We start from the raw sequence: 27629 nt of genomic DNA on the forward strand, positions 1-27629 counted from the left end.
CGGACCCTCCGCACCCCGGTCACCAGCTCTTCCAGCTCCTTCCCTCAGGTAGGCGCTACCGATCAATGCAAACTAGAACTAGTAGACATTCCAACAGCTTCTTCCCTCTTGCCATCAACTTCTTAAACACCTAACCTATAATTCCATTACAACAAGATGGCAATTTTTTGACTTGAGTTTGTTGTCACATTTCTGTGGGGCCAATTATGTATTCCTCGTGCACTCACTGTAGTTGTCTCGCCATGCTGCACTATTTGCATATACTGGCCACTCATGCCAGAGTAGCATCTGCTCCATTTGCACACTGATTGAGGAGTATCTGTAACATTTGCACAACCAACATTGTCCCAGATTATCGCACTACTCGTCACTTTAAACCGCATACAATCCTTGAAGTCTCAGCGCCCTTTGCACAATGGTCATTGCACCGGACTATTGCAATATTAGTCATTCAAACTGCTCTAAGTGCTAGAGGACTCTGCATCTTTTTGCACAATTGTTTTTTGTCAATGTCTTTATGTCTCCAAAGTGTTCTGGAAATTGACTGCCTGTTGTACTAGAGCGGCTCCAACTACCGGAGACAAATTTCTTGTGTGTTTTGGACATACTTGGCAAATAAAGATAATTCTGATTCTGATTCTGATTAGCACAATCAACATTGTCCCAGATTATCGCACTACTAGTCACTTTAAACTGCATACATTCCTTGAGGTTTCGCCGCTCTTTGCACAATGGTCATTGAAGCGGACTATTGCTATATTAGTCATTCAAACTGATCTAAGTGCTAGAGGACATCTTTTTGCACAATTGTCAAAAAAAAAAAACATTCATTTGTACCGGCATTACCAGATTACTAGCAACCTTTTATTGCTCAGTGACTGTTTTTCTTATTGTCTTTATGTCTCACAAGTGTTCTCTGTCATTTGAGTGTCTGTGTCGTAATAGAGCGGCTCCAACTACCAGAGACAAATTCCTTGTGCGTTTTTTGGACATACTTCGCAAAATAAAGATGATTCTGATTCTGATGTACTAGTTGGCTTCTTTCGGTGCAGGCTATCTTTTTATTCATTGTTGTGTACTGTTTTACTAGAAGTGTCGTTTTTTTATGTCGCTGTTGCCGAGATAGTTTGTCCAAGTGGCGTTGCCGTACTACCTGCGTTGCAAATCTGCTTCTCTGTATGCATTACGTAACCACACTCGCTTCACTAAATAATTCCTCCGAAATTAATGACAGTTTGAATCTACCGAAGCTTCGACGCACTACGTCCAATTCTACTTGACTGGATTAAAACGTAATTCATTAAATCTTAGTGTCGGTCCACGTTGAAGCATCTCCAGCTATCTTAGCTTGCTAGCCGCGAATGAATAAAGAGACGCCTTCCTTAGCAACACGTCGCTAAGCAGAGATCAAGTGTGAGTGTTCCGTTTTGTGAAATGAGTGCAAAAGCAAGAGGGGAGCATGTGAAGAAGCTTTGGGGAGCTAAAGAGGAAAACGATAGACTGGACGCTGTTTTCAAGGAGCCTCGAGTTGTGTTACACAGAACGGGTTTGTTCAATTCGTACTCTCAAATGTTTAGTAAGTAGACTCAACAATATCGCCTCATTGCACGAATAACGTTATTTCTATTTAATACAAGACTTTTAACATGAGAGAATCTTTACTATGCAGCGGCGGGCCTTTAGTGTGTAATGTGCTTGCTTTCTAGCATTGTGTCTTGTTTTCATTTGCTGCTGCACGCTGTCATCTAGTGGCCATTTTGTGTCATTTTCCATACCACGTAAACACTGTTTTGTCAGGTTTGAAAGACGTTCTGTCTGTCGTTCGTAATAAATATAACGATTTGAAACATCGTGGATTAGACTGTTAGAGTCACTTTATTTTCATGTTTGATATTTATTGCTTTCTCTGTCTAGTAATGGAATTTCCTTAGATAATTTAATATAATATGTGTGTTTGTCTTCATGTACCCTGCAGACGTCAGTCAGGAACACTTTCATCCTGAGCAGCAGGAGTGTAGCTCCAAGGTGGAGCAGCAGGAGTCAGAGTCCCACCACATCAAAGTGGAAGAGGAGCCAGACTACTTCCACATTAAAGAGGAAGAGGAGCCAGAGCCATCTCACATTAAAGAGGAAGAGGAGCTGGAGCACCCCTGCATTAAAGAGGAAGAGGAGGAGGCTGATATCACGTCATCACCATCTCCTTTTGTCATTGTGAAGGTTGAAGGTGATGAAGAAGAGCGTGATGGAGACCACTGTGGAGGAGGATCACAAGGAGACGACCTCTTAGCTCCACTTTCAGATAGTGGCGACACAACGTCACACTCTTTTGACACTGATGATGATGATGATGGTGAAGACTCTAAAGGTGATGCACGTAACAATGAGAGCAAATACCTGAGTTGTCCTCAGTGTGGCAAGACGTTCGGTACCAAGTACACATTGAGAGTGCACATTATGACGCACACTGGAGAAAGACCTTTTGCCTGCTTAGTTTGTGGTAAACGATTCTCTGTAAAGGGAGTCCTAAAAAGGCACACAAGAACACACACTGGAGAGAAACCTTTTGCCTGCTCAGTTTGTGGTAAAAGATTTTCCACAAAGGGACACTTAAATAGACACTCAACAACACACAGTGGTGAGAAAACGTTTGCCTGCCCAGTTTGCGGTCAAACATTCTCTGAAAAGGAAAACTTAAAAAGGCACACACGAACACACACTGGAGAGAAACCATTTTCCTGCTTAATTTGTGGTCTTAAACTATCTCAAAAGTCTAATTTAACAAGTCACATGAAAACACACACTGGAGAGAAACCTTTTGCGTGTTCAGTTTGTAGTAAAAGCTTCTCTTTAAAGACAAGTTTAATAAGTCACACAAGAACACACACCGGGGAGAAACCTTTTGCCTGTTCAGTTTGTGGTAAAAGATTCGCTCGTAAGGCATATTTAACCACACACACACAAGAGCACACACTGGCGAGAAAACTCTTGACTGCTTAGTATGCACTTACAGTTTCAGTGTTTGTTGATTATGATTTGCATGTGCTGGTTAAACAGTGATAGTCTTGGGTATCATATGGTATTTATTCATTGTTGTGTGTATAAATATAATTTCCAATTACTATTACCATCATATTATTGTATATTAAATTATAACTCATTTGGGCCAGTTGAATTCATGATGTCAATCTTTCAGGCACTACCCACTTCTCATGACAAAAGTTGAGAGTGAGAATGAAGATCTTTCAGCTCAACTCTTTCTTCACCACAACATGTCTGTGTCTACTAGTGTTAACTGATTGTTAAATAGTGTGTTATTTATGAATTATTAGCCTGCATTCTACTTTGGGTCTTTCAAGCAAAAGAATAACTCATAACTCTTTATAACGATGTAAACGTAATCATAGGTTAGTTTACCACAGAGCATCACCCAGTTTTAATAAAAACTGGGAAAACTTTGGAAAGAAATCTGATAACTTTAAGACATTACTGGAGTTCATTTGCAGGGGCACCATATTTCATCCACGGAAGACAATTAATCGACGTATTTATAATAGTGAGTGTGTGATATGATACAGTATCTATAAGCAGAGGGAAGTGCAAAGATAATGATCCTACTAACATTAAATTTATGTACCCCGGCTAATTTTCATCAACCCTGTTACTTAAAATCTGGATGTACTGAGATGATGAGAAGGTTGAAACTTGCATTTTTTTTTGGCTCAAAGCTATCCAGCTTTGTCTTCTTGTAGTGTAACAGAGCAATGATCAATGAGATTCGCACAGAGGCCACAGAAAAACTCATCAGAGTGTGCAGAGACCAAACGCTTTAGAGTCCCAGGACCAAAAAGGGCATGCAGGTCCCACGCGGGTGACAACGGCCAGCTAACGACTTGGAGCCTGGAAGAATGGAAGAGCCTGAGAGGAAGAGAGAGAGGGGAGGACAAACCCAAGGAGATCTTGCTTTTAACATGCCCCCCCCTGCTTAAGGCCGTCCTGGCGTCAACACGGTAAAGTAGATGCCGCCTGGTAATCCATTGCAGTTACTCAGGTTTACAAGCACAAATAAGTGTTAATATGATAAATAATGAATCATGAAACGCCAACATTAAAATATTGATAGGTACAGTATGTGTGAATGTGATTGTGTAGAGGTGAGTGAACATTTTGCACTGCATGTTCTCTTTTCTCTCTGTGTCCCTCCTCAGAACTTCTTCTGTCTTGAGTGCATTTTCCAATAAATATCCATCACAATATAAAATCCACAGAGGGTAAACTTTTTACCAAACTCCCTTGTTGCACAGAAAACTGTTCCAGCATAAAATGGTAAGCCTGTATAGATCCTACATTCTGCATGACCCAACCAGCTGAACAGGAAGCACAATAAATTAATATTTCATGGAACAAATATTAGAATTGAAGCTGTAAATGTGAGTCAATCTTAATGTTTTTAGGCCGACAGAGAAGACCTTGCTGGCCCTGACGGTTCACCATTACTGTATCCGTTTTGTGTCTGTCTTGACCCGGAGGTTTTACTAAATCTGATGGATTGTTTGATTGTCGTTGCAAGCAGTTTGTCCAAGTGGAGTCGCCGTACAACGTCTGCTGCCGATCTGCTTCCGTGTACGTTTTGGCTAACCAAAATGCTTCACTAAAAACTAAAATAATAATCATTCCTAAATTATTACAAAACGAAGTTGAAGCTTTACATTCATGCGATAGATGACGTCATTATGCCGTAAATAATCACGCCACTTAAAAATTACTTCATGGGATAGTCACAGTACGCCCTAGGACAGCTTTACTGCCTAGCTTAGCTTAGCTTGCTAGCCGCTAACAAAAAGACTCGTTTGTTATCAATACATCGCTAAGCAGAGATCACGTGTGAGTGTAAAGTGTTGTGCTTATCATGTGAAAATGTGCGCAAAAAGTGTGAAGGAAGAGTACGAGGAGCAACTTTGTGGAACAAAAGAGGAGAGCGAGCAACAACGTCAACTTTTGGACGCAGTTTGCAAGCAGCCTCAAGTTGCGTTAATACACAGAGCAGGTTTGTTCACTTACCACGCTCGCTTGTTCAGTAAACACTTTCAGTTCTTACAGATAATAATGCCGATAACTTTAATGAAACATTGTTGGCATGATCCATCCGAGAATCCCGACTATATGGCGAGCCTTTGGTACCCGGGTCTCCAGTGACTACCCAACACGTCACGATGGTGAAAATTATTGTTGCCAATTTGCCGGAAGACCAAAATTCAGACTTCGATATTCTATCTGCATAAAGTACCTCGATAGTACACTGACACTGAAACATAAGTAAAAGCAGCGGCATCATAGATGACAAAACATGGAACTTCAAATTATTAGTATTTTTCTATTAAGGAGTGGAGGATATTAGGAAAGAAAAATATATATTCTCTTTATAAAATAAGATAAAATGTTGAGATAGTGGCTCAGCTATTTTAACATTTTCAAGCGCTATTAAAAAATAAAAAATAAAATCTCTCGCAGCTGCTGAGATTTGTAGCTTTGTTTAAAATTAAATTATTTTCCCGTCCCGTGAGACTCTTCACCTGTAAAACATAAAGGTTGGGAAACAGTGGAAGCGACATCAGCCCTTGGTCATATTAGATTGACATGGCAACAGATAGAGGGTGAAATCTGATTGGACAAAGAAAAGAAAAAAATCCAACATACACCTATAGGAAATAGTGCAGCCAACAGAAACCAATAAACTGTTGGGAAGAAATAAATACTATTTCATGGAACAAATATTACAATTTAGGATATAAATCTAGGTGTGTCCTTCTGATAGTGTTCAGGTCTTGCTAGCTCTTACTTCCCACCGCTCTATGGGTTTGGAAATACATTCCAAATACATCTGCAAATACATTTGGGAGGCGGCCATCTCCGGCTAATTTTGGGCCACCTCGGGCTCAAAAATCTAACTCGGCTCAGTTTTCACGAGAGACGAGAAACATTCTGGGCTGATCACCACCCAATCGCAGGGCACAAAAAGACCAACTACTATTCACACTCACATTCACACCTTTAGACAATTCGTCTTTAACGGAGTTAATTTGCATGTTTTTATAATATGGGAGGAAGTCGCAGGACCCAGGAAAAAAAATACAAATGCACGGGGAGGGGGACGGGGGGGCACATGCAAACTTAAAAGCCGTAGCCGAAAATCGAACCTTAGAACTGTGTGGCCCTCATCTACAATACTTATTTTATACATTTATAGAATATGAATAGCTTTATTTGTATTTATTATAACATTGTTTGAATAAGGAGGAGAAAATGGATGGCTATGCAGGCACATCTCAATAATTGTAATTCTAAAATTGTAATGAATATGGTGAAAGAGTTGAATTTATTTATTTCAGTACTTATACATTACATAGATCCATTAAACACTTTGGAAAATACTTTTCAGAAGGCAAATACCTGCCTAATTTCTACATTGAAAATATTTTTCATTGTTTCTTGATTGTTTGTTATGTAATATTCTAGTTTCCAGAGATGGCGAGTTTGGGGTCTTCATATTCTGTAAGCTGTAATCATCAAAATTATACATATACATTTAAAAAAATCATGAAATAGTTCATTCTAAGTGTGTATAGTGCATTTCTATGATATGAGTTTCACCTTTTTCATTTAAGTACTTTAAGTGAAACTTTTGACACTCTTCAAATTTATTGTGATGTACCTGTACTGTAACATTCTTAACAAGAATCAAGTTTTATGTCTTGTTTTTTCTTTTTGGGTGTGGTGCAATAAATAATGCATAACCCTAACCATCCTGAAAACTACTGATTGTGTATTTTCAATTACTGAACTGTCTTGAATGGCTTTGAACGGAATGTAAATGTGGCTCTCAGACCTCATAATTACACATATTTCTTACATTACCAAAAAGAAAAAAAAATTCAAACAATAATACACATCAAAGTTAGAGCAAAGTTTGATTTGATCAAATCATGTTTTTGTCATCTTGTGCCCTTCAGATGTCGTTGAAGATCTTCATCCTGAGCAGCAGGAGTCAGAGCCCCACCACATGAAAGACGAAGAGGACCCACAGCCCGCCTGCATTAAAGAGGACGGCAACATCACCGCATTGCAGTTCCCTTGTATCGTGAAGATTGAAGCTGATGAAGAAGAGGGGGATGAAGACCACTATGGAGGATCACAGGCTGTCTAGCCTCTTAGCTCCACAATGTGAGAGTGACAACATAATGTCGCACTCTTCTGACACTGATAATGAAGAACACTCTAAAGGTGATATGACATGTCACCATGACAACAAATACTTGACATGTCCTCAGTGTGACAAAACATTTGGTTCCAAGGTCACTTTGAGAGGGCACATGAGAACGCACAGAGAGAGACCTTTTGCCTGTTCAGTTTGTGGTAAACAATTCACTCGGAAGGCAGATTTAAAAATACACGCAAGAACACACACTGGGGAGAAACCTTTTGCATGTTCAATTTGTGGTAAAGGGTTCTCTGTGAAGAGAAATTTAATCATACACACGAGAACACACACTGGGGAGAAACCGTTTTCCTGCTCGATCTGCAACTCCAGTTTCAGTGAACGTTCCAAACTGGTTAAACACTCAAGAAAACACAGTGGCGACAAACCTTTTGCTTGCTCAGTGTGTGGTAGAAGATTCGCTGTAAAGGAACATTTAAGAACACACACAAGAACATACACTGGGGAGAAACCTTTTCCATGCTCATTTTGTTATAAAAGATTTGGTCAGAAAAGATGTTTAAATAGACACACAAGAAAACACACTGGGAAAAAATATTTTGTCTGCTTAGTCTGCACCTAGCGTTTCAGTGTTCAATCAAAATTGGTTAAACACATGAGAGCACACACTGATGAGAAGATTTACCATTGCAATGTGTTTAAGGTTATCTTTTAATTATCAGTTTGTATGCATGCTTGATCTCTTTCTTTTGCTCAAGGGCGACATCTCGTGATCCATCCATCTATCCGTTTTAAGCAATCATCATTGATGCGTTTTCACCACCTCTTTTGTGTGTAAAAAAAAGAATATTTTTTCCTAATGACTTCCGTGATACTAAAAATAATTGTAGAATTATATGTAAGGATTAAGATAGCGGATTTTTGTTGGATGAAATTACATAGTTTGGTGGAACATTTTAGTTTAGATGTACAGTTTATAATTCTCTTTTATGTGTAAGTTTTACAGTAAACTTCAACTGGGCGATAATACAAATAAAGCAGCAAGCCTGCTGTACCTCTTACTTACATGTACCGGGAACATTTTAGTTTTGTGTGGGCATGCTTGATGAAGTTTAGCTATGAAATCAGATTTCTGCCAAAAAGATTCACACAAAACTTTATAAATCGCAAACGCGATGACGACTTTTGCATTTGCGTTTGTTTTTTTCGGTTCCGTTTTTTGTTTTTTTCACTTAAGTTTCAGTTTTTGTTATTTTTTTCGTTTATGGTTTCAGTTTTACGTTTCTTTTTTTTCGCTGACTTTTGGCACAAACCTCACGGGTGGGTGGGCTTTATGAGGAATGTGTCCTCATTGGCTAATTTGTTTTGAGCGACAGCTAATGCCCCCGGATGTGATTTTTGATTTTTTTTTTTTCACTTCACACTTTTTTATTTTTTTCACGTCACACTGACTTCACATGGGCTCACCACCTGTGGGAGGTACCATAGGGGTCGGGTGCAGTGTGAGCAAGGCGGTGACCGAAGGCGGGGACCTTGGTGATCCGATCCCCGGCTACAGAAGCTGGCTCTAGGCACGTGGAATGTCACCTATCCGGCAGGGAAGGAGCCCAAGCTGATGTGCGAGGTTGAGAAAAAATTAATAAACTACATTTTCATAATACGAAGATTCGCGTCATCTAATGACCAACAGTGGGCGGGGCGAGGCGTCTTGACGTCATGAAGGATGTGACGTCGCTCAGACTACAAAGGCCTGGGCTTCCCTAAATAATTCTTCCTGAATTAATACTGAATTTATTCATGCCTCGACCCAGTACGTCGCTACTTTACTGGACTTAAACACCACCAGGAAATTTAAGACTTCGTGTCAGGATTAAAAACTCGCCTGGGTGCACTTTGAAGCTTCTGCAGCTAGCTTAGTTTAGCTCAGTTTGCTAGCTGTGAACAAAGAGGCACGTTTGTGAGCAACACATCGCTCAGCACAGATAGCGTGTCCGTAAAAGGTGTCGTGAAAATGTGGGCAAAAAGTGTGAAAGAAGAACAGTACCAGGAGGAATTCGCTGGAACTGAAGAAAACGAGCGACAAAGTCAACAACTGGACGCCGTTTTCAAGAAGCCTCAAGTTGTGTTACGCAGGGCAGGTTTGTTCTTTTCTTACACTCAAATGTTTAGTAACTAGTTCAATTTCTTCACGATATTCATGCATTTGCAAGAAATTATTAACATTTTATTTAACATTGGTCTGTCTATAAGCAGTGCGGGGCATGCCTTTGGTACTTGGGCCTTCAGTGGTTGAATTACCCGACTTAACCACTTCCTTTTTATTACCGCCACTATCACTTCACATTTATAGAAATCAGTGTTGTCATAATATTACAATTCTGACTTCAATATTACACCTGCCGAGAATATCTCAATACTGAAACGATACCTTGGGGGGAAAAACTGAAACATTGTAACATCAGTTGAGTAATAGATGACAAAATATGTGTTATTATTCTTAGTCGGCCTGTGAATATTCTCATTCATCCAGGTCAACTGGAGGAACTGACGAAGCCCGTTCGGATGAGAGGCGAAACATCTTCTAAGACAACCAGAACAATCCAGTTGCGATTGATTCAATGTCCTGAGAACATTTCTTATTATTTGTATTAATTCAAAGCAATAATTGTCAGTGGAAGATAATGAAAGCTATTACCTGTATTATATTGTGTCATTTCTTGAGGAAATGGAAAAAAAGGACACAGCAGGAGACAAGGGGGGGAACCCACAGGACAAGGCCTACGTGTACTTAAACTAGATGCCAAAGAGTAAAAATAAGTCTTAAATTGGGATTTAAATATTTCTACTAAGGTAGCAGCTCTAATATCCACGGTTACAGCATTCCAGAGTACTGGAATAGAAAATGTTTCCAAGCTCCGGACTGCTTTGTGGCTCTCGCATCAAAAGAGCAGCGTTTTGTGAGTGTAGGTTTTGGGACGGAACATACAGTACAACTAAATCAGCGAGATAAGAGGGTGCTAATCCATGGAATATTTTCAGTCAGTAACAGGATTTTAAAGTCGCATCTCAGGTAGAACAGGAACCAATGCAGGTTTGCCAGAATGGGGGTAATATGATCGAACTTTCTCGTCCTTGTCAAATATCTTGCTGGAGCGTTTTGTACTAACTACAGGCTTTTTATACTAGACACAGAAAGACCACAAAGCAGCACGTTACAATGGTCGAGCTGAGACTCAACAAATGCGCGGACTATGATCTCTGCGTCACTAGTGGATAAAATGAGCCATATCTTGTATTACAAAGATGAAAAAACGCAGTTTTGGCAATCTTCTTAAAGTGCTTTTGAAAGGACAGATTTGAGACAAATGCAACACAGATTTTTTGCTGACTCACTTTTGGTCATGCTGCTTTTGTCAAAACTCAAGAGTGATGTCCTTAAACAAGTGGCTGTGTTTAGCAGGGCCAATTATCAACAGCTCAGTTTTCTCAGGGTTACGAAGCAAAAAATTACAGGACATCCACCATTTAATCTCAGCGAGACACGAGCAATCACGTGGGGTAGCTAGTTTTAATGGCATGTATAGCTGAGTATCGTCGTTAAAACGCTAATCTTACATTTCTATATGATATTGCCAAGCAAGCAACATGCAAACACTGAGCAAAAGAGGACTGAGTACCGATCCCTGCAGGACTCCACAAATGACATTCTAATACCCAGAGGTCATATTGGCGGAAGATATGATATAGTAATACTGCATTAAAATAAAATAAGAGATTTACAGTATCTGATTTTAAAATTTGAAAAATGACAACTGTTAAGAATATGCTAATTCAGTGTCTGAACAACACGTCAGCAAGACAGCACCTTGACACAACACCAAAAAAAATTAAATAAAAAAAATAAATTACCAAGCATCGTTTTTAGTTATTTGAGGACGTTATGAAATGTCCAGTGTCCAAATAAGTCCGAGAGGGAAAAAGAGAAATGTGTATGGGCTGAAATATGTGGCAGCAAGAACTAAATTTGAATCATTTATAATTGAATTTGAATTTCTACACTTGAATAATTGCATTCAAAAACAGAATTTGAAAAGCCTGTTTTGAATTTCTATTAATTTGAAACATTACATTTAAAAGCTAAATCTGAATGATGTAATTTGTAATTGAATTTATTTGTTTGAAACTGAAGTCCAATAAACTTGAAAGTCAATGTGAGATTTTTTTGATCTGCAATGAAAACTAAAATTATATATTTTTACATTCAGTTTGATCCTTTCAGATTCAGTTTGACAAATTCAATTTTAAATTAGCTGTGACAGAAATCCGGGAACTGTAAGGAATAGCAATAGATTAGCGATACACAGGTCTCGTCTTCGGCCAATCAGCGCCTTCCTTTTTTTATCACGTGACATAAAGACTGTCTGGAAATTCAAATCTTTTAACCAGCGACAGTATTTTAACCTTAACCTTACCTTTAACCTTATGTATCCCTTGTCCATTTTCTTTTGGACATTAGCAGGATATCTCCTGCAGCTTGGATTTGCAAAAATAAATAAATAATGCGTTGACCTCTGGTTCCATTTGGTGGTTTAGGGGTGGAATAGACACCAAACACACCCCAAATGCTTGGATTCATTCAGTATTCATAGGAAAAGCATTATCAGGTTTACAGTATATTGAAAAATGTGATTTATAATGGGAATTAATGCTGCCAAAGAATGGGATAATAGCATATAGTCAATGTTTATCTCCAATTTTAATAACCATGGCTTTTAACTTGTTAAAAACTGTGAGGCCAAATTTCAGCCCGCTAATCTTTGACTTGAACAGTTTTGTCTTTGGTTGAAACCATCAAAGTCCAAAAAATGTCCCAAAAAAATGGACAAAGTATGCATAAGGGCTGGACTCCAATTCATTCACGTAAACCCCCTAAATTCATTTGAAACAGTGCTGTCTGTATCGAGATGTGCTGTATGCTGTTTCTACCCCTAGGCAGCAAAGCCTAAGGCATGGAGTTCAATGCCTGGACTACGTTACGTTGGAAAAGAACCGGAAAGACGACTTCGTCATGTCGGTGTGATATGCGAGAGGAAGCAACTTTTAATCTCTTTCTGACCGTATGCTGCATTCCACAAAGGTTATGAAAAGGTCGTATAAAGGTTAAAATACTGTTGCTGGTTAGAAGATTTGACTTTCCGGAAAGTCTCTGTCACGTGATTAAAAAAACGGACGCGCTGATTGGCCGAAGACGAGATCTCCGTATCGCCAATTGATTGCTATTCCTTACAGTTCCCGGATGTCCGTCACAGCTAATTTTAAATTGAATTTATCAAACTTTATCTGAAATGATCAAACTGAATGTGAAAATATATAATTGGATTTTTCATTGTGGATGAAAAAAACAAAACTTCCAAGTTTATTGGACTTCAGTTTCAAACTAATAAATTCAATTTCGAATTATACTATTCAGATTCAGTTTTTAAAGGCAATGTTTCAAATTAAACAATACAAATTCAAATTGTATTTTTCAAATTCAATTTTTGAATGCAATTACTCAAGTGTATGTCTTTTGTGACACCAGGGCTGGGATTTTCAGACACGTGTTGTGTATGTAAAGAAGCAATGTGGCCTACAAAATGAGGAGAATAGACAGTTGGGAATAAATTAAAACCATTTCATAAAGAAAATGTGCCAAAACATGGATAGACAATAATACACAATATCAAAGTCATAAAACGAGGCTTGACTGAGAATTGTTTGACTTTTCCAAACCATATGTGTCTGTCTTGTGTCCTGCAGACCTCAGTGAAGAAGATCTTCATCCTGAGCAGCAGGAGTGGGGCTCCAGGCACGAGCCAGGTTCCCTCCAAATCAAAGAGGAAGAGGAGCCAGAGTCCCGCTGCATTAAAGAAGAGGAGGAGGACGCTGACATCACTGAGTTGCCTTGGTCTTGCGTCATTGTGAAGCTTGAAGGTGATGGAGAAGAGGGTGATGAAGACCACTGTGGAGGATCACAAGCAGAAAGCTTCTTAGCGCCACAATCACATAGTGGCGACACAACGTCAGATGATGAGGAGGAGGAGGAGGAGGAATTCTCTAAAGGTGATATGTCTCATGACAGGGACAACAAACACTTGAAGTGCTCCCAGTGTGACAAAACGTTTAGTGCAAAGTACGCTTTGAGAGTGCACAAGAGAACACACGCTGGTAAGGAACGATTCTCCTGCTCATTTTGTGGTAAAAGATTCATTCAGAAGGGGCATTTCAACGCACACACTAGGACACACACTGGGGAGAAGCCTTTTTCCTGCTCAGTTTGTGGTAAAAGATTCACTCAGAAGGGACATTTCAACGCACACACAAGGACACACACTGGGGAGAAGCCTTTTTCCTGCTCAGTTTGTGGTAAAAAATTCACTCAGAAGGGACATTTCAACACACACACGAGGACACACACTGGAGAGAAGCCTTTTGCCTGCTCAGTTTGTGGTAAAAGATTCACTCAGAAAGGATATTTGGGAACACACGCAAGGACACACACTGGAGAAAACCCTTTTGCTTGCTCAATTTGTGGTCTTACACTTACTCAGAAGTCCAATTTAATAATTCACACGAGGACACACACTGGAGAGAAACCTTTTGCTTGCTCAGTTTGTGGTAAAAGTTTCTCAATCAAGAAAAGTTTAATAGTCCACACGAGAACACACACTGGGGAGAAGCCTTTTGCCTGCTCAGTTTGTGGTCATAGCTTTTCTACAAAGGGACATTTAAGAAGACACACAAGAACACACACTGGAGAGAAACCTTTTTCCTGCTTAGTGTGTGGTCTTCGATTAACTCAAAAGAATAATTTAACTAAGCACATGAGAACGCACACTGGGGAGAAACCTTTTGCGTGCTCGGTTTGTGGTAAAACATTCGCCCAGAAGGCACAATTAAACACACACACAAGAACACACACAGGGGAGAAACCCTTTTCCTGTTCAGTCTGCACCTACAGCTTCAGTGAACGTTCAAAACTGGTTAAGCACATGAGAACACACACTGGTGAGAAAGTGTACTGCTGCAGTGTGTGTGATAAAAGATTCTCTCATAAGTATCAGCTTGACAAACATGGGTGTTTTGGTCAACCAGTGATGGCTTTGAGTATCGTATAATATTTAAGAATTCTTGGGTGTATAAACACAAGTTCCTATTATTACTGGCATATATATGTTGCTACTCATTTACAGTGAATACTTTGACTTGCAAGTTTAATTTATTTCTTGATTAGGCTTTTAACTCAATTTACTGACCCACTGAATGAATGGAAATGTCACTAATCTGTTAAAGCTCCCCCCCCCCCAAAAAAACAAGATTTTGTTTTGTTTGTATTAAAGAAAATAATACTTTAATATATAATAAAAAAGACTGTAAAGAAATATTCTTGTTTTATCAATTGTGATTACTGTACATCCTGTAGTATTTACGTGTTGGAGGTGTGCCTTTAAGGGCCTCATTCTGATTGTAATGGGGGAGGGAAAGTTTCTCGGTTCATTCGTATTGTAAATACCAAATTGTCAAAAAGGGTATCGATTGAGATAGATATTGATATACATTGGAAAAAAATCAAAATAAAAACCACATTTAAACTGGGCGTCATGGTGGACGACTGGTTAGAGCGTCTGCCTCACAGTTCTGAGGACCTGGATTCAATTCCCGGCCCCGCCTGTGTGGAGTTTGCATGTTCTCCCTGTGCCTGGGTGGGTTTTCTCCAGGCATTCCGGTTTCCTCCCACATCCCAAAAACATGGATGGTAGGTTAATTAAAGACTCTAAATTGCCCGTCGGTGTGAATGTGAGTGTGGATGGTTGTTTGTTTGTCTGTGCACTGCGATTGGCTGGCAACCAGTTCAGGGTGTAGCCCGCCTCCTTCCCGAAGATATCTAGGATAGGCTCCAGCACTCCCGCGACCCTTGTGAGGATAAGCGGCTCAGAAAATGGATGGATGGAACATTTAAACTAGTTGGGAGTGGATGTTTCCATTCTGGCAGTTTGCATGCCTTGAGTGTGTGTGTCTTTCAAGACTTTATAAAGTGAAAAGAAAACTTATTTTAAATTTGACACACCACAGAGATGAGTGTTGTTAACAAGCATGCCAAATTTGAATTAATAAAAAAAAAATGCCAAGTGTTTAAAATGCGGCTCCAAAATTGTAAAATATAGTGATCTATCAGCTGTTTGATGCCTCGGGCATGTTGCTGAAGGCGTTTTGTTGCTGCATCTACTCCCGACCTTCAGCTTATGTTTTCTGCCCGATTACATCATTTATACATTTTGGGACATGGGATCAATTACACATCAAATTTTCAGTTTCTGAAAGAGGCCTTGAAGGGCTAGCACTTTTTTATAGCAAATGAATGAAGCATTTTTTATATTAAAAATTGGAGATAGATACCCTATGCTGACCATGGAGAAGAATTACATTTTATTTTAAGAAGCGGAATCTCCCCCATCTTGCTGTAGAAAGACTGCACTATGAGCAATACTGTAAAGGTGAGGAAGTGTGCTTCTGAAAATACTAAAGCATTTAGTTTTGGGGATATTTTCCAACCTGTCCATTGTGTAAACAAACTGAAATTTAAATATACAAATGAATGATATTTTATTCCGACTGAACTAATTTCTTGGACAAAAACGCTATGCAGTCAAAGAAGCAAAACAATACAAACATATATTAACAATTGAAGACTTGTCTGTAACTGGCGACGAACCAGCTGAAAAGGAAACAAAATCGAGTCAACACTCCGCACCAGATGATGGCAGGAAAACGCCTAAACCATCATTACAGAGACGAGGAAGAAAAAGACGCCGAAGAAGACCGAAACAGAAAAAGACGAAGAGGAAGAAACCGTTAGCAAGCATGATTGTTGGGTACGTCTTATTTCCTTCTTTGTCACGACAATTTTTATTCGTTATAAAAATAGAGTAAACATTGTTTTAGTGTAAGAGTAAAGGCAACATAATTGTGATGATCTGATTGACTTCGCGCTTTGAAGCGACACATTGGAATCGAGCAAGATTGTACAGAATTGTGATTATCGTGTGAAAATGTGTAAAGTAGAAATGCTGAGAGCCTTGCTGAGGCAACGACTAAGTGCAACCGTTGAATAAATATTTGTGGTGCTTGAAGGAACGATAGCAGAATACGAGGGGGAACTTTGTCGGACGAGAGAGGAGAACGAGCGACAGCGTCAACTATTGGACGCTGTTTTCAAGCCTCAAACTGAGTTCCACATGGCAGGTTTGTTCACGTCTTCCTGACATGTTGAGTAATGTTCTGTCTTATCATTAACGCTATTCATATAACCGGTTTCTTCCGGAAGGTCCATTCTGTTGCGCTTGAAACAGTTGTCAGACTGACAGCTGGAAAGTAGAGACAGTTAGCAAGATAACCCCAAGTAAGGAGTTCAGACAATTTGCTCATCTAGATGCCCGACTAGGTAAACATTTTTCATGTAGCCTCGCAACGAACGATTATTTCCATTCACAGCAAGCTCAACAATGTGCCTTGACTGAGGAAAGCTTGACGTTTCCAAACCTGTTTGTCTTCTTGTGTCCTGCAGATGTCATTGAAGAAGATCTTCATCGCGAGCAGCAGGAGTGGCGCACCAAAGTGGAAGACGATGAGGGTGATATCATCAAGTTAGCGTTGACGGGTGTCCCTGTGAAGAGTGAAGATGATGAAGGTGATGGAGACCAGGAGACAGCCTCATGCCTCCACTACCAAATCGTGGCGACATAACGTCACACTCTCCTGACACTGACGATGGACACTCTAAAGGGGAAATTACACCTTTAGAGTCTTCTCACTGTGGGAAAATGTTTATTTGCAAGAAAAATCTGAAAGAGCACATGGTGATCCACACAGGAGAAGGAACATTCATCGGCTCAGTCTGTGTAAGAAGATTAGCTCCGGAGAGAAACTTAATGACACACACAAAAACACAGACACAGGAGAAGTCATATTACTGCTCAGTGTGTGGTAAAGGATTCTGTCAGAAGGAATCTCTGGTAACACACACAAGAACACACACTGGAGAGAAGCCATTTTCCTGCTCAGTCTGTAAGTTTTGGCGAACGGTCTATACTGTTCGACACACGAGACGACACACTGGGGAGAAACCCTTCAGCTGCTCGGTGTGCGGCAAAAGATTCTCAATCAGGTCCAATATGGTAACGCACATGAGAACGCACACAGGAGAGAAACCTTTTTCCTGCTCACTGTGTGGTCAAAGATTTTCAGTACGGTCCAATTTGATCACACACATGAGAACACACACGGGGGAGAAAGCGCTGAGCTGCATTGTTTGTGATCAAAGATTTTCTTACAAGTATCAGCTTGAGAAACATATGTGTGCCGATTGGCAGCAGTGAATGAAGAAGCTACAGGACTGTGATCAGTGGTGTGTGTTGACATTACATTTGTGGTCCATACAAACAACCATTCACACTCACCTATGGACCGTTTACAGTCGTAACTGAACCCAACAATCACTTTTTGGGCAATGTAATTCTAATAGGTGTCAATTATGTGCACATTTTATCTATATCCCCTGCTATTCCACTGTACTGTTATGAACTGTTTTAAAATGCTGACAATTTGGACAAGTTGTTGAAAATGTTTGATCTCAATGGAAAATTTAGTTCAATGTTCCAGTACTTTTTGTACAACGTGCTGTTCTCTAACAAGGAACCGAATGGCAAACATCGCTAAATGCGTTAGATCCATAAACATTTCCAAGGATATCCACTTCTGTCTTTCTGTGACTCTTCCAGTCTTGCTATAATGACACTGTAACACTCTAAGCTCAGTGGCCACTTCCCTCCTGAGAACATCCAGTTAGAAGCCTCATCAGCACGTTGAAACAGACATAAAGAGAAACTGGAAGAGTCACAGAAAGGCATAGAAGTGGATGTCCTTGGAAATATTAATTATTAATACATCCACAAAAGGTAAAATTAAGTTCACTGGTTTAGTGTTAAGTTTAAATGTATTTTAGGTTCATCCTGGAATTTCACCCAAAAGCCGATTATCCGTAACTTTTGTGGCATTTTTGTTTAGTGTGTTAGGGTTAGTTGATTTTTCCCGCTACTGTAACATAATATATTGTGTGTAATTACACACTCACACCTCAGGGGGAGCAGTAATGCAATGGAATGCATGAACTGTGTGAACCAGAAGTTAAAAGTTAGTGTGTTAGGGTTAGTCTAACCCTAACCCGTGTCATGATATTTTTTCTAACACAAAATATGTGCCTTGGATGAATAAAAGGTTGGGAAATGCTGCTCCATTAAAACTATGATGCGTATAAAGAAAGAGCCTAGGACCTGAAGTTTTCTTATATCCGTCTCCCTTAGGACAAATTTGTCTTAGCGAGAGCTGCAAACATGAATACCAGCAAATACAACCCCAATTCCAATGAAGTTGGGACGTTGTGTTAAACATAAATATAAACAGAATACAATGATTTGCAAATCATGTTTGACCTGTATTGAATTGAATACACTACAAGGACAAGATATTTAATGTTCAATCTGATAAACTTAATTGCTTTTAGCAAATAATCATTAACTTTGAATTTTATGGCTGCAACATGTTCCAAAAAAGCTGGGACAGGGTCATGTTTACCACTGTGTTACATCACCTTTTCTTTTAACAACTTTCAATAAACGCTTGGCAACTGAGGACACTAATTGTTAAACCTTTGTAGGTGGAATTATTTCCCATTTTTGCTTGATGTACAGCTTCAGCTGTTCAACAGTCCGGGGTCTCCGTTGTCGTATTTTACACTTCATAATGCACCACACATTTTCAATGGGAGACAGGTCTGGACTGCAGGCAGGCCAGTGTAGTACCCGCACTCTTTTACTAAGAAGCCACCCTGTTCCAACACGTGCAGAATGTGGTTTGGCATTGTCTTGCTGAAATAAGCATGGGCGTCCGTGAAAAAGACGTTGCTTGGATGGCAGCATATGTTTCTCCAAAACCTGTATGTACCTTTCAGCATTAATGGTGCCTTCACAGATGTGTAAGTTACCCATGCCATTGGCACTAACACAGCCCCATACCATCACAGATGCTGGCTTTTGAACTTTGCGTCCATAACAGTCCGGATGGTTCTTTTCCTCTTTGGCCCAGAGGACACGACGTCCACAATTTCCAAAAACAATTAGAAATGTGGACTCGTCGGACCACAGAACAATTTTCCACTTTGCATCAGTCCATCTTAGATGAGCTCGGGCCCAGAGAAGCTGGTGGCGTTTCTGGGTGTTTTTGATAAATGGCTTTTGCTTTGCATAGTAGAGTTTCAAGTTGCACTTACGGATGTAGTGTCGCACTGTATTTACTGAAATTGTTTTTATGAAGTGTTCCTGAGCCCATGTGGTGATATCCTTTACACATTGATGTCAGTTTTTGATGCAGTGCCGCCTGAGGGATCGAAGGTCACGGGCATTCATTGTTGGTTTTCGGCCTTGCCGCTTCCATGCAGTGATTTCTCCAGATTCTCTGAACCTTTTGATTATATTGTGGAACGTAGATGATGAAATCCCTAAATTCCTTGCAATTGTACGTTGAGGAACATTGTCCTTAAACTGTTCGACTATTTTCTCACGCACTTGTTCACAGAGACGTGAACCTCACCCGATCTTTGCTTGTGAATGACTGAGCAATTCAGAGAAGGTCCTTTTCTACCCAATCATGGCACCCACTTGTTCCCAATTAGCCTGTTCACCTGTGGGATGTTCCAAACAGGTGTTTGATGAGCATTCCTCAACTTTCAGTCTTTTTTGCCACCTGTCCCAGCTTTTTTGGAACCTGTTGCAGTCATAAAATTCTAAGTTAATGATTATTTGCTAAAAACAATCAAGTTTATCAGTTTGAACATTAAATATCTTGATTTTTGGGAGCTTCCTTTACCCATGATTTTTCCCGCTACTGTATTGCTTTTATGCATCCTTTACTTCAGTGGTGTCAAACTCCTTTTTGTCACGGGCCGTCATCGTAGTTATGACTTCATTCAGAGGGCCGCGACAACTGTGAACCCATATAAGTGAAAGATTACCTCCTATACTGTAGTTACATACAGTATGCACAACACATTGATGAATAGCCAGTTTTTAAATCAGAAGCCAATAAAAACATGCAAATAACCCAATGGTATTACACCAGAACACAATGAGCAATTTTGATTTGCTCTCGCAGGCCACATAAAATTATGTGGCGGGCCGGATCTGGCCCCCGGGCCACCAGTTTGACAAGGCTTTACTTTCTGAAAGTGAGACAGATGTACCGGAAGATATTGTGTGTAATTACACAGTCACACCTCAGGGGGGGCAGTAATGCACTCGAATGCATGAATTGTGTGAACCGGAAGTTAAAAGGCAAGCGACAACAGCGTACCAGACGTCGTTCGTGTAACCATGATCAATGGACGCCGTTTAGTCTTGTTTTCTTAAATATATACGAATTTCTGTAGTTTGGTACCGTCACAGTTAATGTTTTGTATCTGACCAAAGTCGTCATAGTGCACTTTGAAGCTTCTTAAGATTCTATAGTTTAGCACGTTATCTACCACCAAAGACATCGCTAAACCGAGATCGCGTTTGGGTGTAAAGTGTTGTGATTTTATCGTGCGAAAATGTGTAAAGTGGAAACGCTGAGAGCTCTGCTAAATGAGCGACTAAGTGCGGCTGTGGAAGAAATAGTTGTCGTGTTTGAAAGAACGATAGCAGAGTACGAGGAGGAACTTTGTCGAACAAAAGAGGAGAACGAGCGTCAACGTCAACTACTGGACGCTGTTTTCAAGCCTCAAGTTGTGTTACGCAGAGGTTTGTGTATTGTTTCCTCTCACGTTTGTTGACTTTCTCTTTCACCACTAACACAAGCGAATAAGGTTTTCACCCTCACGGCCAAATTTCATATTAGAATCCTTATGAGGATGAAAAATAGCTTCGTTATTTTTTTTCCATGCACGGTATTCATGATGGCGGCACGGTGGCCGACTGGTTAGAGCGTCAGCCTCACAGTTCTGAGGTGCGGGGTTCAATCCCCGTCCCCGCCTGTGTGGAGTTTGCATGTTCTCCCCGTGCCTGCGTGGGTTTTCTCCGGGCACTCCGGTTTCCTCCCACATCCCAAAAACATGCATTAATTAGAGACTCTAAATTTCCCGTGGGCATGACTGTGAGTGTGAATGGTTGTTTGTTTCTATGTGCCCTGCGATTGGCTGGCAACCAGTTCAGGGTGTACCCCGCCTCCTGCCCGATGACAGCTGGGATAGGCTCCAGCATGCCCGCGACCCTAGTGAGGAGAACCGGCTCAGAAAATGGATGGATGGATGGTATTCATGATGTCTGGCTCACAGTCGACAATTGACTTTTTCAGGCACATCTCAATAAATTAGAATATGGTAGAAAAGTTTTTATTGCCGTACTCCTACGTTATATTGATTATTTAAGCACTTGGGCAAATACTTTTCAGAGGGCAAATTCCTGCCTAATTTCTGCCTTAAAAGTCATTTCCATTGATTGTTACGTAATATGGCAGTCTCGAGAGATGGTGAATTTTATATTATACCATTAAATATAATTGAACTACATTACTAAATTTAGCTTTTGACAGAGTTCTAATTTATTGAGATGTACCTGTACAAACCATGTTTGTCCTGCAGAAAGTTCCAGAAAAGAATATCTTCCCTCTGAGCAGCTGGCGTCAATCTCCAAGTTGGAACCGCAGGAGGCCGAGGCCCCACACATTAAAGAGGAAGAGGAGGAGGAGAAGGCCGATATCACCAAGTTGCCATTGATTGGTGTTTCTTTGAAGGCCGACGACGAGGGTGAAGAAAAAGGTGATGGAGGTTCACAAGCTGACAACCTCTTTGCGCCATTGTCGGATAGTGAAGACATAATAACGTCACACTCTCCTGACACTGATGATGAGGATTACCCGAAGAGTGAGATGACATGTCACGCTGACAAAAAACGCTGGAAATGTTCTCAGTGTGACAAAACATTTCACTATAGCAGTGCACTAATCAAACACTCGAGAATTCACACAGGAGAGAAACCTTTCATGTGTTCAGTGTGTGGGAAAAGTTTCGCTCATAAGGGAAATTTGACGGCCCACACGAGGACGCACACTGGAGAAAAACCGTTTTCCTGCTCAATCTGCAACAAAAGTTTTACTGGTAGCTCAACGTTGATCAAACATACGAGGAGACACACTGGAGAGAAACCTTTTAGATGCTCAGTTTGCGGTAAAAGATACAGACAAAATGAAACTTTGAAAGCACATGCAAGAACACACACTGGCGAGAAACCTTTTTTGTGCTTAGCCTGCAACAAAAGTTATAGTTCGCGTTCATCATTTGCCCGACACAGAAGAACTCACACTGGTGAGATACAGTAATGTTCAGTTGCGGGTGTGTGCAATAACACGTTCCCTCATAAGTATCGGCTTGGCACACACACACACACAAGTATGTAGCGGTAAAATGAAGCTGCGGGACTTTCAAGACTTTGAGAAACTTTGACTTTCATTCGTTCATGGTGGTTGTAATGCAATTCATGAGGACATGACTTTGATGAGCAGATCTGACACATGTTCTCAAAAATGTGGAAACTCCCTCATTAATATTCCATTCACTTGTTCATTTTCAGAGGATGAATTGAGTCTCTTTGCAAGGGACGAAAGGACGTCATTGTACGTGGGAGATGATCGGTGTCGCAGGCCTCCTATAATCTTTCGACCTAAACGTAGATTGGGAGGAAAAAAGTATCTCAACCCTTAAATTACTGCATAAATGAGTCACAAAATGTGGTCTGCTCTTCAACTAAATCACAAGAGTTAAAAAAAAAAAAAAGTCTCCTTAAACTAGTACCACACAAACAATTGTGTTTTCAAATTTTTATTGACTTAAGGGCTCCTCTTTGTTGGCAAGTATAGAATAGAATTATTATTTTTTTTTTAGTCTACATTAAGGAAATAAACATACAGAGAGTCACTGAGAAATGTAAGCGGATCAGTAGTGCGATAACTGTGACACAACGGCGATTGTGCAAATGCTGCAGTTTGCCGTGATAACATGAAAATGAGGATTTTGAAATCAGAAGTCATGGAAAACAGTGGCAACTATATATTTAAGTATGCTTTAACTGTTGTTTATGTTAAAAGTGGATTTGGAGGGAAAAGATGTTTGGAATAGTATCTGTGAAAATAAATATCCAATTTTGTTACAGATTTTCTGTCAAAATAAATAGAATAGATCCATTTAGCTAGTAGTAGATACACTTGATTTACACTAGTGAGCCACAAAACAAAATATTTGGTTGGCCAGTTTGGACCCCTGAGCTTTGAGTTTGACCCCCACGTCATCGCCCTTGTAACTGCTGCTGGGTCATCAATTCAGCAGAATCCTTCAAAACACAAACGCTCATGACTTTTACAGCATTTAATGGCTGAAGCGTATTTACAGCATCACACAACCAAAGCCAGTAAGACAACAAAGGCAATAGCTGGGTTTACATGCAGAATTTTGTTTCATTCTGATTGAAATCATTCCGATTAAAGATTTCAGGTCTCATCTGGTGTCTCTATTCCGATCAAATGTGTGCTGAATCACCCCTAAAATCGGCCTAACGACGCCGCTGGCTCAGGGTCTGCAAAATAAATTGCAATAATTTATTACGTGAAATCGTTCAAAAATATTATTTTTTTTTTTCAAGAGTAAAAAAGTGCATATCTACAGTTGGGCACTGGCATGCCATTAAAAAAAAATACAACATAATAAACCAATTAGCCCTCCCTGCCTTAGCTTTGGTCCGAAATCTCGTTTCATCACATGAATCTGATAGCCCTGCATGAAAAAGTATTTTATTTTCTTCTAAGCCCTATTATTGTGGAAATAAAGTTATATATTTTTTCAAGAACAAAGGATGTTTTTTTTTTCAGAATATTCTATTTTTTGTGTCTTTTCCAGTACAATAGTTGTAATAATAAAACAATACCGTTGTATTTTTTGAAATTCACCTAAATTAGTTGAAATATTACTTTCTTGTTAAACTTTGACTTTAATAATATGATTGCATGCAGTATGACTTTTACTCAATATTACATTTTATCAGCGCTATTCATCTTTTGAAAAGCAAATATTTTCACTTAAAATTAAAGGAATTTGCTCTCTTTTTCAGAGTAAATTCCGAAACTGTGAAGAAAAAATAATATTCTTTGCACCACAGCCAGTGGGACAATTTGAACACTTCGTTTAGCCATGATTTATCCCGCTACTGTAACATAAGATATTGTGCACACACACTCACACCTCAGGGGGGCAGTAATGCACTAGAATGCATGCACTGTGTCAACCGGAAATTAAAAGGCAAGCGACAACAGTGGACAAGACGTCGTCCATGTAACCATGACCACTGGACGTCGTTTAATCTTGTTTTCTTTTGCTTTCTTAAATATATACGAATTTCTGTAGTTTGCTACCGTCACAGTTAATGTTTTGTATCTGACCAAATTCGTCATAGTGCACTTTGAAGCTTCTTACGCTTCAAGTTTAGCATGTTATCTACCACCAAAGACATCGCTAAGCCGAGATCGCGTTTGGGTGGAAAGTGTTGTGATTTTATCACTGCGGTCAAGCCAGCCTCCACTCGAAAAGTAGCAGTCAAGCCAGCCGCCCCTAATTTTGTTCATACTTGGCATTACGGTAATAGGTCACCAACACGCGGCGAAGCCACCTTCAAAATAAAAGCTTCCCAATAATACGGACGTCAATGCTCTTCGGTTTAGGAATGCAACAAGCAAAGTTAATTTGAATCTTGAAATACATTACATACATACATTAAAAAATATACTTTATTTGATATTTTGGGACAAATAAATGGTAATGGGCTCCACTTATATAGCGCTTTATCTACATCATCACAGTGCCAAAAGCGCTTTACAAAGCCTCACATTCACACACACATTCATAAACCAATGGGCGACTGCTGCCATGTGAGGCACTGCCAGGTCCACTGGGAGCAAATTAGGGTTCAGTGTCTTGCCCAAGGACACTTCGACATGCGGACAGTCGGACCAGACATTCGAACCTGTTCTACCTACTGAGCCAAAGCCACCCCAACATAATCCCATTGGTATCGCAGGACAAGTCCAGATCTCTGTGACAGATCACCAAGGACTCCACGAAAAGAGGTTTGATGAAGATCTGATATTGTATTTCAAAATAAAAACCTCTGAAAACTGCAAATGTTGCTTTCATTACCCCTGACTGAAAAAATCTGTTAAATCTTTTTAATGAGATATCGCAACACCGGTCCAGTTCTGGGGGACACTACACCCCCCCCCCCAGGTCTCCAACAAAAGAGGTCCCATCAAAATCTGATGTGGCATTTCAAAATAAAAGTCCAATGAAATTGGTGTATTTCACTGTCATGTTCACGGATTTCAAAAATTATTTTAAAAAAATCTCCTAGTTATCACAACATCAGACCAGTTCTGGGGGACACTACACCACCCCAGGTCTGCAACAAAAGAGGTCCCATCAAAATCTGATGTGGCATTTGAAAATAAAAGTCCACTGAAATTGGTGTATTTCACTGTCATGTTCACGGATTTCAAAAATTCTTTAAAAAAAATCTCCTAGTTATCACAACACCAGACCAGTTCTGGGGGACACTACACCACCCCAGGTCTCCAACAAAAGAGGTCCCATCAAAATCTGATGTGGCATTTCAAAATAAAAGTCCACTGAAATTGGTGTATTTCACTGCCATGATCACGGATTTCAAAAATTATTTTAAAAAAATCTCCTAGTTATCACAACACCAGACCAGTTCTGGGGGACACTACACCACCCCAGGTCTGCAACAAAAGAGGTCCCATCAAAATCTGATGTGGCATTTGAAAATAAAAGTCCACTGAAATTGGTGTATTTCACTGTCATGTTCACGGATTTCAAAAATTCTTTAAAAAAAATCTCCTAGTTATCACAACACCAGACCAGTTCTGGGGGACACTACACCACCCCAGGTCTCCAACAAAAGAGGTCCCATCAAAATCTGATGTGGCATTTCAAAATAAAAGTCCACTGAAATTGGTGTATTTCACTGCCATGATCACGGATTTAAAAAATTATTTTAAAAAAATCTCCTAGTTATCAAACCACCAGACCAATTCTGGGGGACACTACACCACCCCAGGTCTGCAACAAAAGAGGTCCCATCAAAATCTGATGTGGCATTTCAAAATAAAAGTCCACTGAAATTGGTGTATTTCACTGCCATGATCACAGATTTCAAAAATTCTTTAAAAAAAATTCTCCTAGTTATCACAACACCAGACCAGTTCTGGGGGACACTACACCACCCCAGGTCTGCAACAAAAGAGGTCCCATTAAAATCTGATGTGGCATTTCAAAATAAAAGTCCACTGAAATTGGTGTATTTCACTGTCATGTTCACGGATTTCAAAAATTATAAAAAAAAAAATCTCCTAGTTATCGCAACACCAGACCAGTTCTGGGAGACACTACACCCCCCCCCCCCCCCCCCCAGGTCTGCAACAAAAGAGGTCCCATCAAAATCTGATGTGGCATTTCAAAATAAAAGTCCACTGAAATTGATATATTTTACTGTCATGATCACGGATTTCAAAAATTCTTTAAAGAAATCTCCGAGTTATCACAACACCAGACCAGTTCTGGGGGACACTAAACCACCCCAGGTCTCCAACAAAAGACCATCAAAATCTGATGTGGCATTTCAAAATAAAAGTCCACTGAAATTGGTATATTTCACTGTCATGATCACGGATTTAAAAAATTCTTTAAAAAAAATATCTTAGTTATCACAACACCAGTCCAGTTCTGGGGGACACTACACCACCCCAGGTATCCAACAAAAGTGGTCCCACCCGAATCTGATGTCCATCCATCCATCCATTTTCTACCGCTTATCCGAGGTCGGGTCGCGGGGGCAGTAGCTTTAGCAGGGACGCCCAGACTTCCCTCTCCCCAGCAACTTCATCCAGCTCTTCCGGGGGTATCCCGATGCGTTCCCAGGCCAGCCGAGAGACGTAGTCTCTCCACCGTGTCCTGGGACGTCCCCGGGGTCTCCTTCTGGTGGGACATTCCCGGAACACCTCACTAGGGAGACGTCCGTGAGGCATCCGAATCAGATGCCCCAGCCACCTCATCTAGCTCCTCTCAATGCGGAGGAGCATCAGCTCAATTTTGAGCTCTTCCCGGATTACCGAGCTTTTCACACTATCTCTAAGGGAGAGCCAGAATACCCTGCGGAGGAAACTCATTTCGGCCGCTTGCATCCAGGCCGGACGGCTTCGAGGAAATTCTGGTCCACCATCCGGAGCC

General features: G+C 40.2%; 4 protein-coding genes across 7 annotated transcripts in view; 3 read left to right on the forward strand and 1 right to left on the reverse strand.

Annotated features, from left to right (window-relative positions):
- The window catches only part of LOC133473306 (serine/arginine repetitive matrix protein 1-like), a 35829-nt gene extending 30164 nt beyond the window's left edge, over positions 1–5665 (reverse strand). Inside the window, exon 1 of the mRNA XM_061764937.1 lies at positions 5059–5665. The gene's annotated coding sequence lies outside the window, so the exon portion shown is untranslated. The remainder of the gene's footprint in view (positions 1–5058) is intronic.
- On the forward strand, positions 1111–3172 carry LOC133473301 (zinc finger protein OZF-like). Of its 2 annotated transcripts, none has more exons than XM_061764922.1 (2): positions 1111–1576; positions 1976–3172. In XM_061764922.1, exons 1-2 carry the CDS (start codon positions 1435–1437, stop codon positions 2995–2997), a joined length of 1164 nt encoding a protein of 387 aa, XP_061620906.1. In that variant the 5' UTR covers positions 1111–1434; the 3' UTR covers positions 2998–3172. The 2 variants fall into 2 exon arrangements, with proteins under 2 accessions (XP_061620906.1, XP_061620907.1); XM_061764923.1 differs by having other exon boundaries at positions 1117–1546.
- On the forward strand, positions 4584–17094 carry LOC133473286 (gastrula zinc finger protein XlCGF57.1-like). 3 transcript variants are annotated; one of them, XM_061764901.1, is made up of 6 exons: positions 4584–5044; positions 7008–9351; positions 9744–9833; positions 13013–16125; positions 16385–16495; positions 16818–17094. In XM_061764901.1, the coding sequence occupies exons 2-4, from the start codon at positions 9225–9227 to the stop codon at positions 14368–14370; spliced, it is 1575 nt and encodes a 524-aa protein (XP_061620885.1). In that variant the 5' UTR covers positions 4584–5044; positions 7008–9224; the 3' UTR covers positions 14371–16125; positions 16385–16495; positions 16818–17094. The 3 variants fall into 3 exon arrangements, with proteins under 3 accessions (XP_061620885.1, XP_061620887.1, XP_061620886.1); XM_061764902.1 differs by having other exon boundaries at positions 4603–4620; XM_061764903.1 differs by lacking the exon at positions 9744–9833 and having other exon boundaries at positions 4585–5044.
- A 3547-nt stretch (positions 17095–20641) lies between these two features.
- LOC133473313 (zinc finger and SCAN domain-containing protein 2-like) lies at positions 20642–23487 on the forward strand. The gene is made up of 2 exons (XM_061764949.1): positions 20642–21084; positions 21924–23487. The coding sequence occupies exons 1-2, from the start codon at positions 20895–20897 to the stop codon at positions 22658–22660; spliced, it is 927 nt and encodes a 308-aa protein (XP_061620933.1). The 5' UTR covers positions 20642–20894; the 3' UTR covers positions 22661–23487.
- Positions 23488–27629: the final 4142 nt, after the last annotated feature.

This window comes from Phyllopteryx taeniolatus, unplaced genomic scaffold (assembly GCF_024500385.1).
Source record: "Phyllopteryx taeniolatus isolate TA_2022b unplaced genomic scaffold, UOR_Ptae_1.2 contig_24, whole genome shotgun sequence".
Lineage (NCBI taxonomy): Eukaryota > Metazoa > Chordata > Actinopteri > Syngnathiformes > Syngnathidae > Phyllopteryx > Phyllopteryx taeniolatus.

Bases quoted from the DNA above. Each gene is read 5' to 3' on its own strand.
- LOC133473301 (XM_061764922.1), top strand. From the start codon at position 1,435: ATGAGTGCAAAAGCAAGAGGGGAGCATGTGAAGAAGCTTTGGGGAGCT. The intron at 1,577-1,975 runs GTAAGTAGACTC...TGTACCCTGCAG, and splicing joins TTCGTACTCTCAAATGTTTA to ACGTCAGTCAGGAACACTTT.
- LOC133473286 (XM_061764901.1), top strand. From the start codon at position 9,225: ATGTGGGCAAAAAGTGTGAAAGAAGAACAGTACCAGGAGGAATTCGCT. The intron at 9,352-9,743 runs GTTTGTTCTTTT...TCATTCATCCAG, and splicing joins AGTTGTGTTACGCAGGGCAG to GTCAACTGGAGGAACTGACG. The intron at 9,834-13,012 runs GTCCTGAGAACA...TGTGTCCTGCAG, and splicing joins CCAGTTGCGATTGATTCAAT to ACCTCAGTGAAGAAGATCTT.
- LOC133473313 (XM_061764949.1), top strand. From the start codon at position 20,895: ATGTGTAAAGTGGAAACGCTGAGAGCTCTGCTAAATGAGCGACTAAGT. The intron at 21,085-21,923 runs GTTTGTGTATTG...TTTGTCCTGCAG, and splicing joins TCAAGTTGTGTTACGCAGAG to AAAGTTCCAGAAAAGAATAT.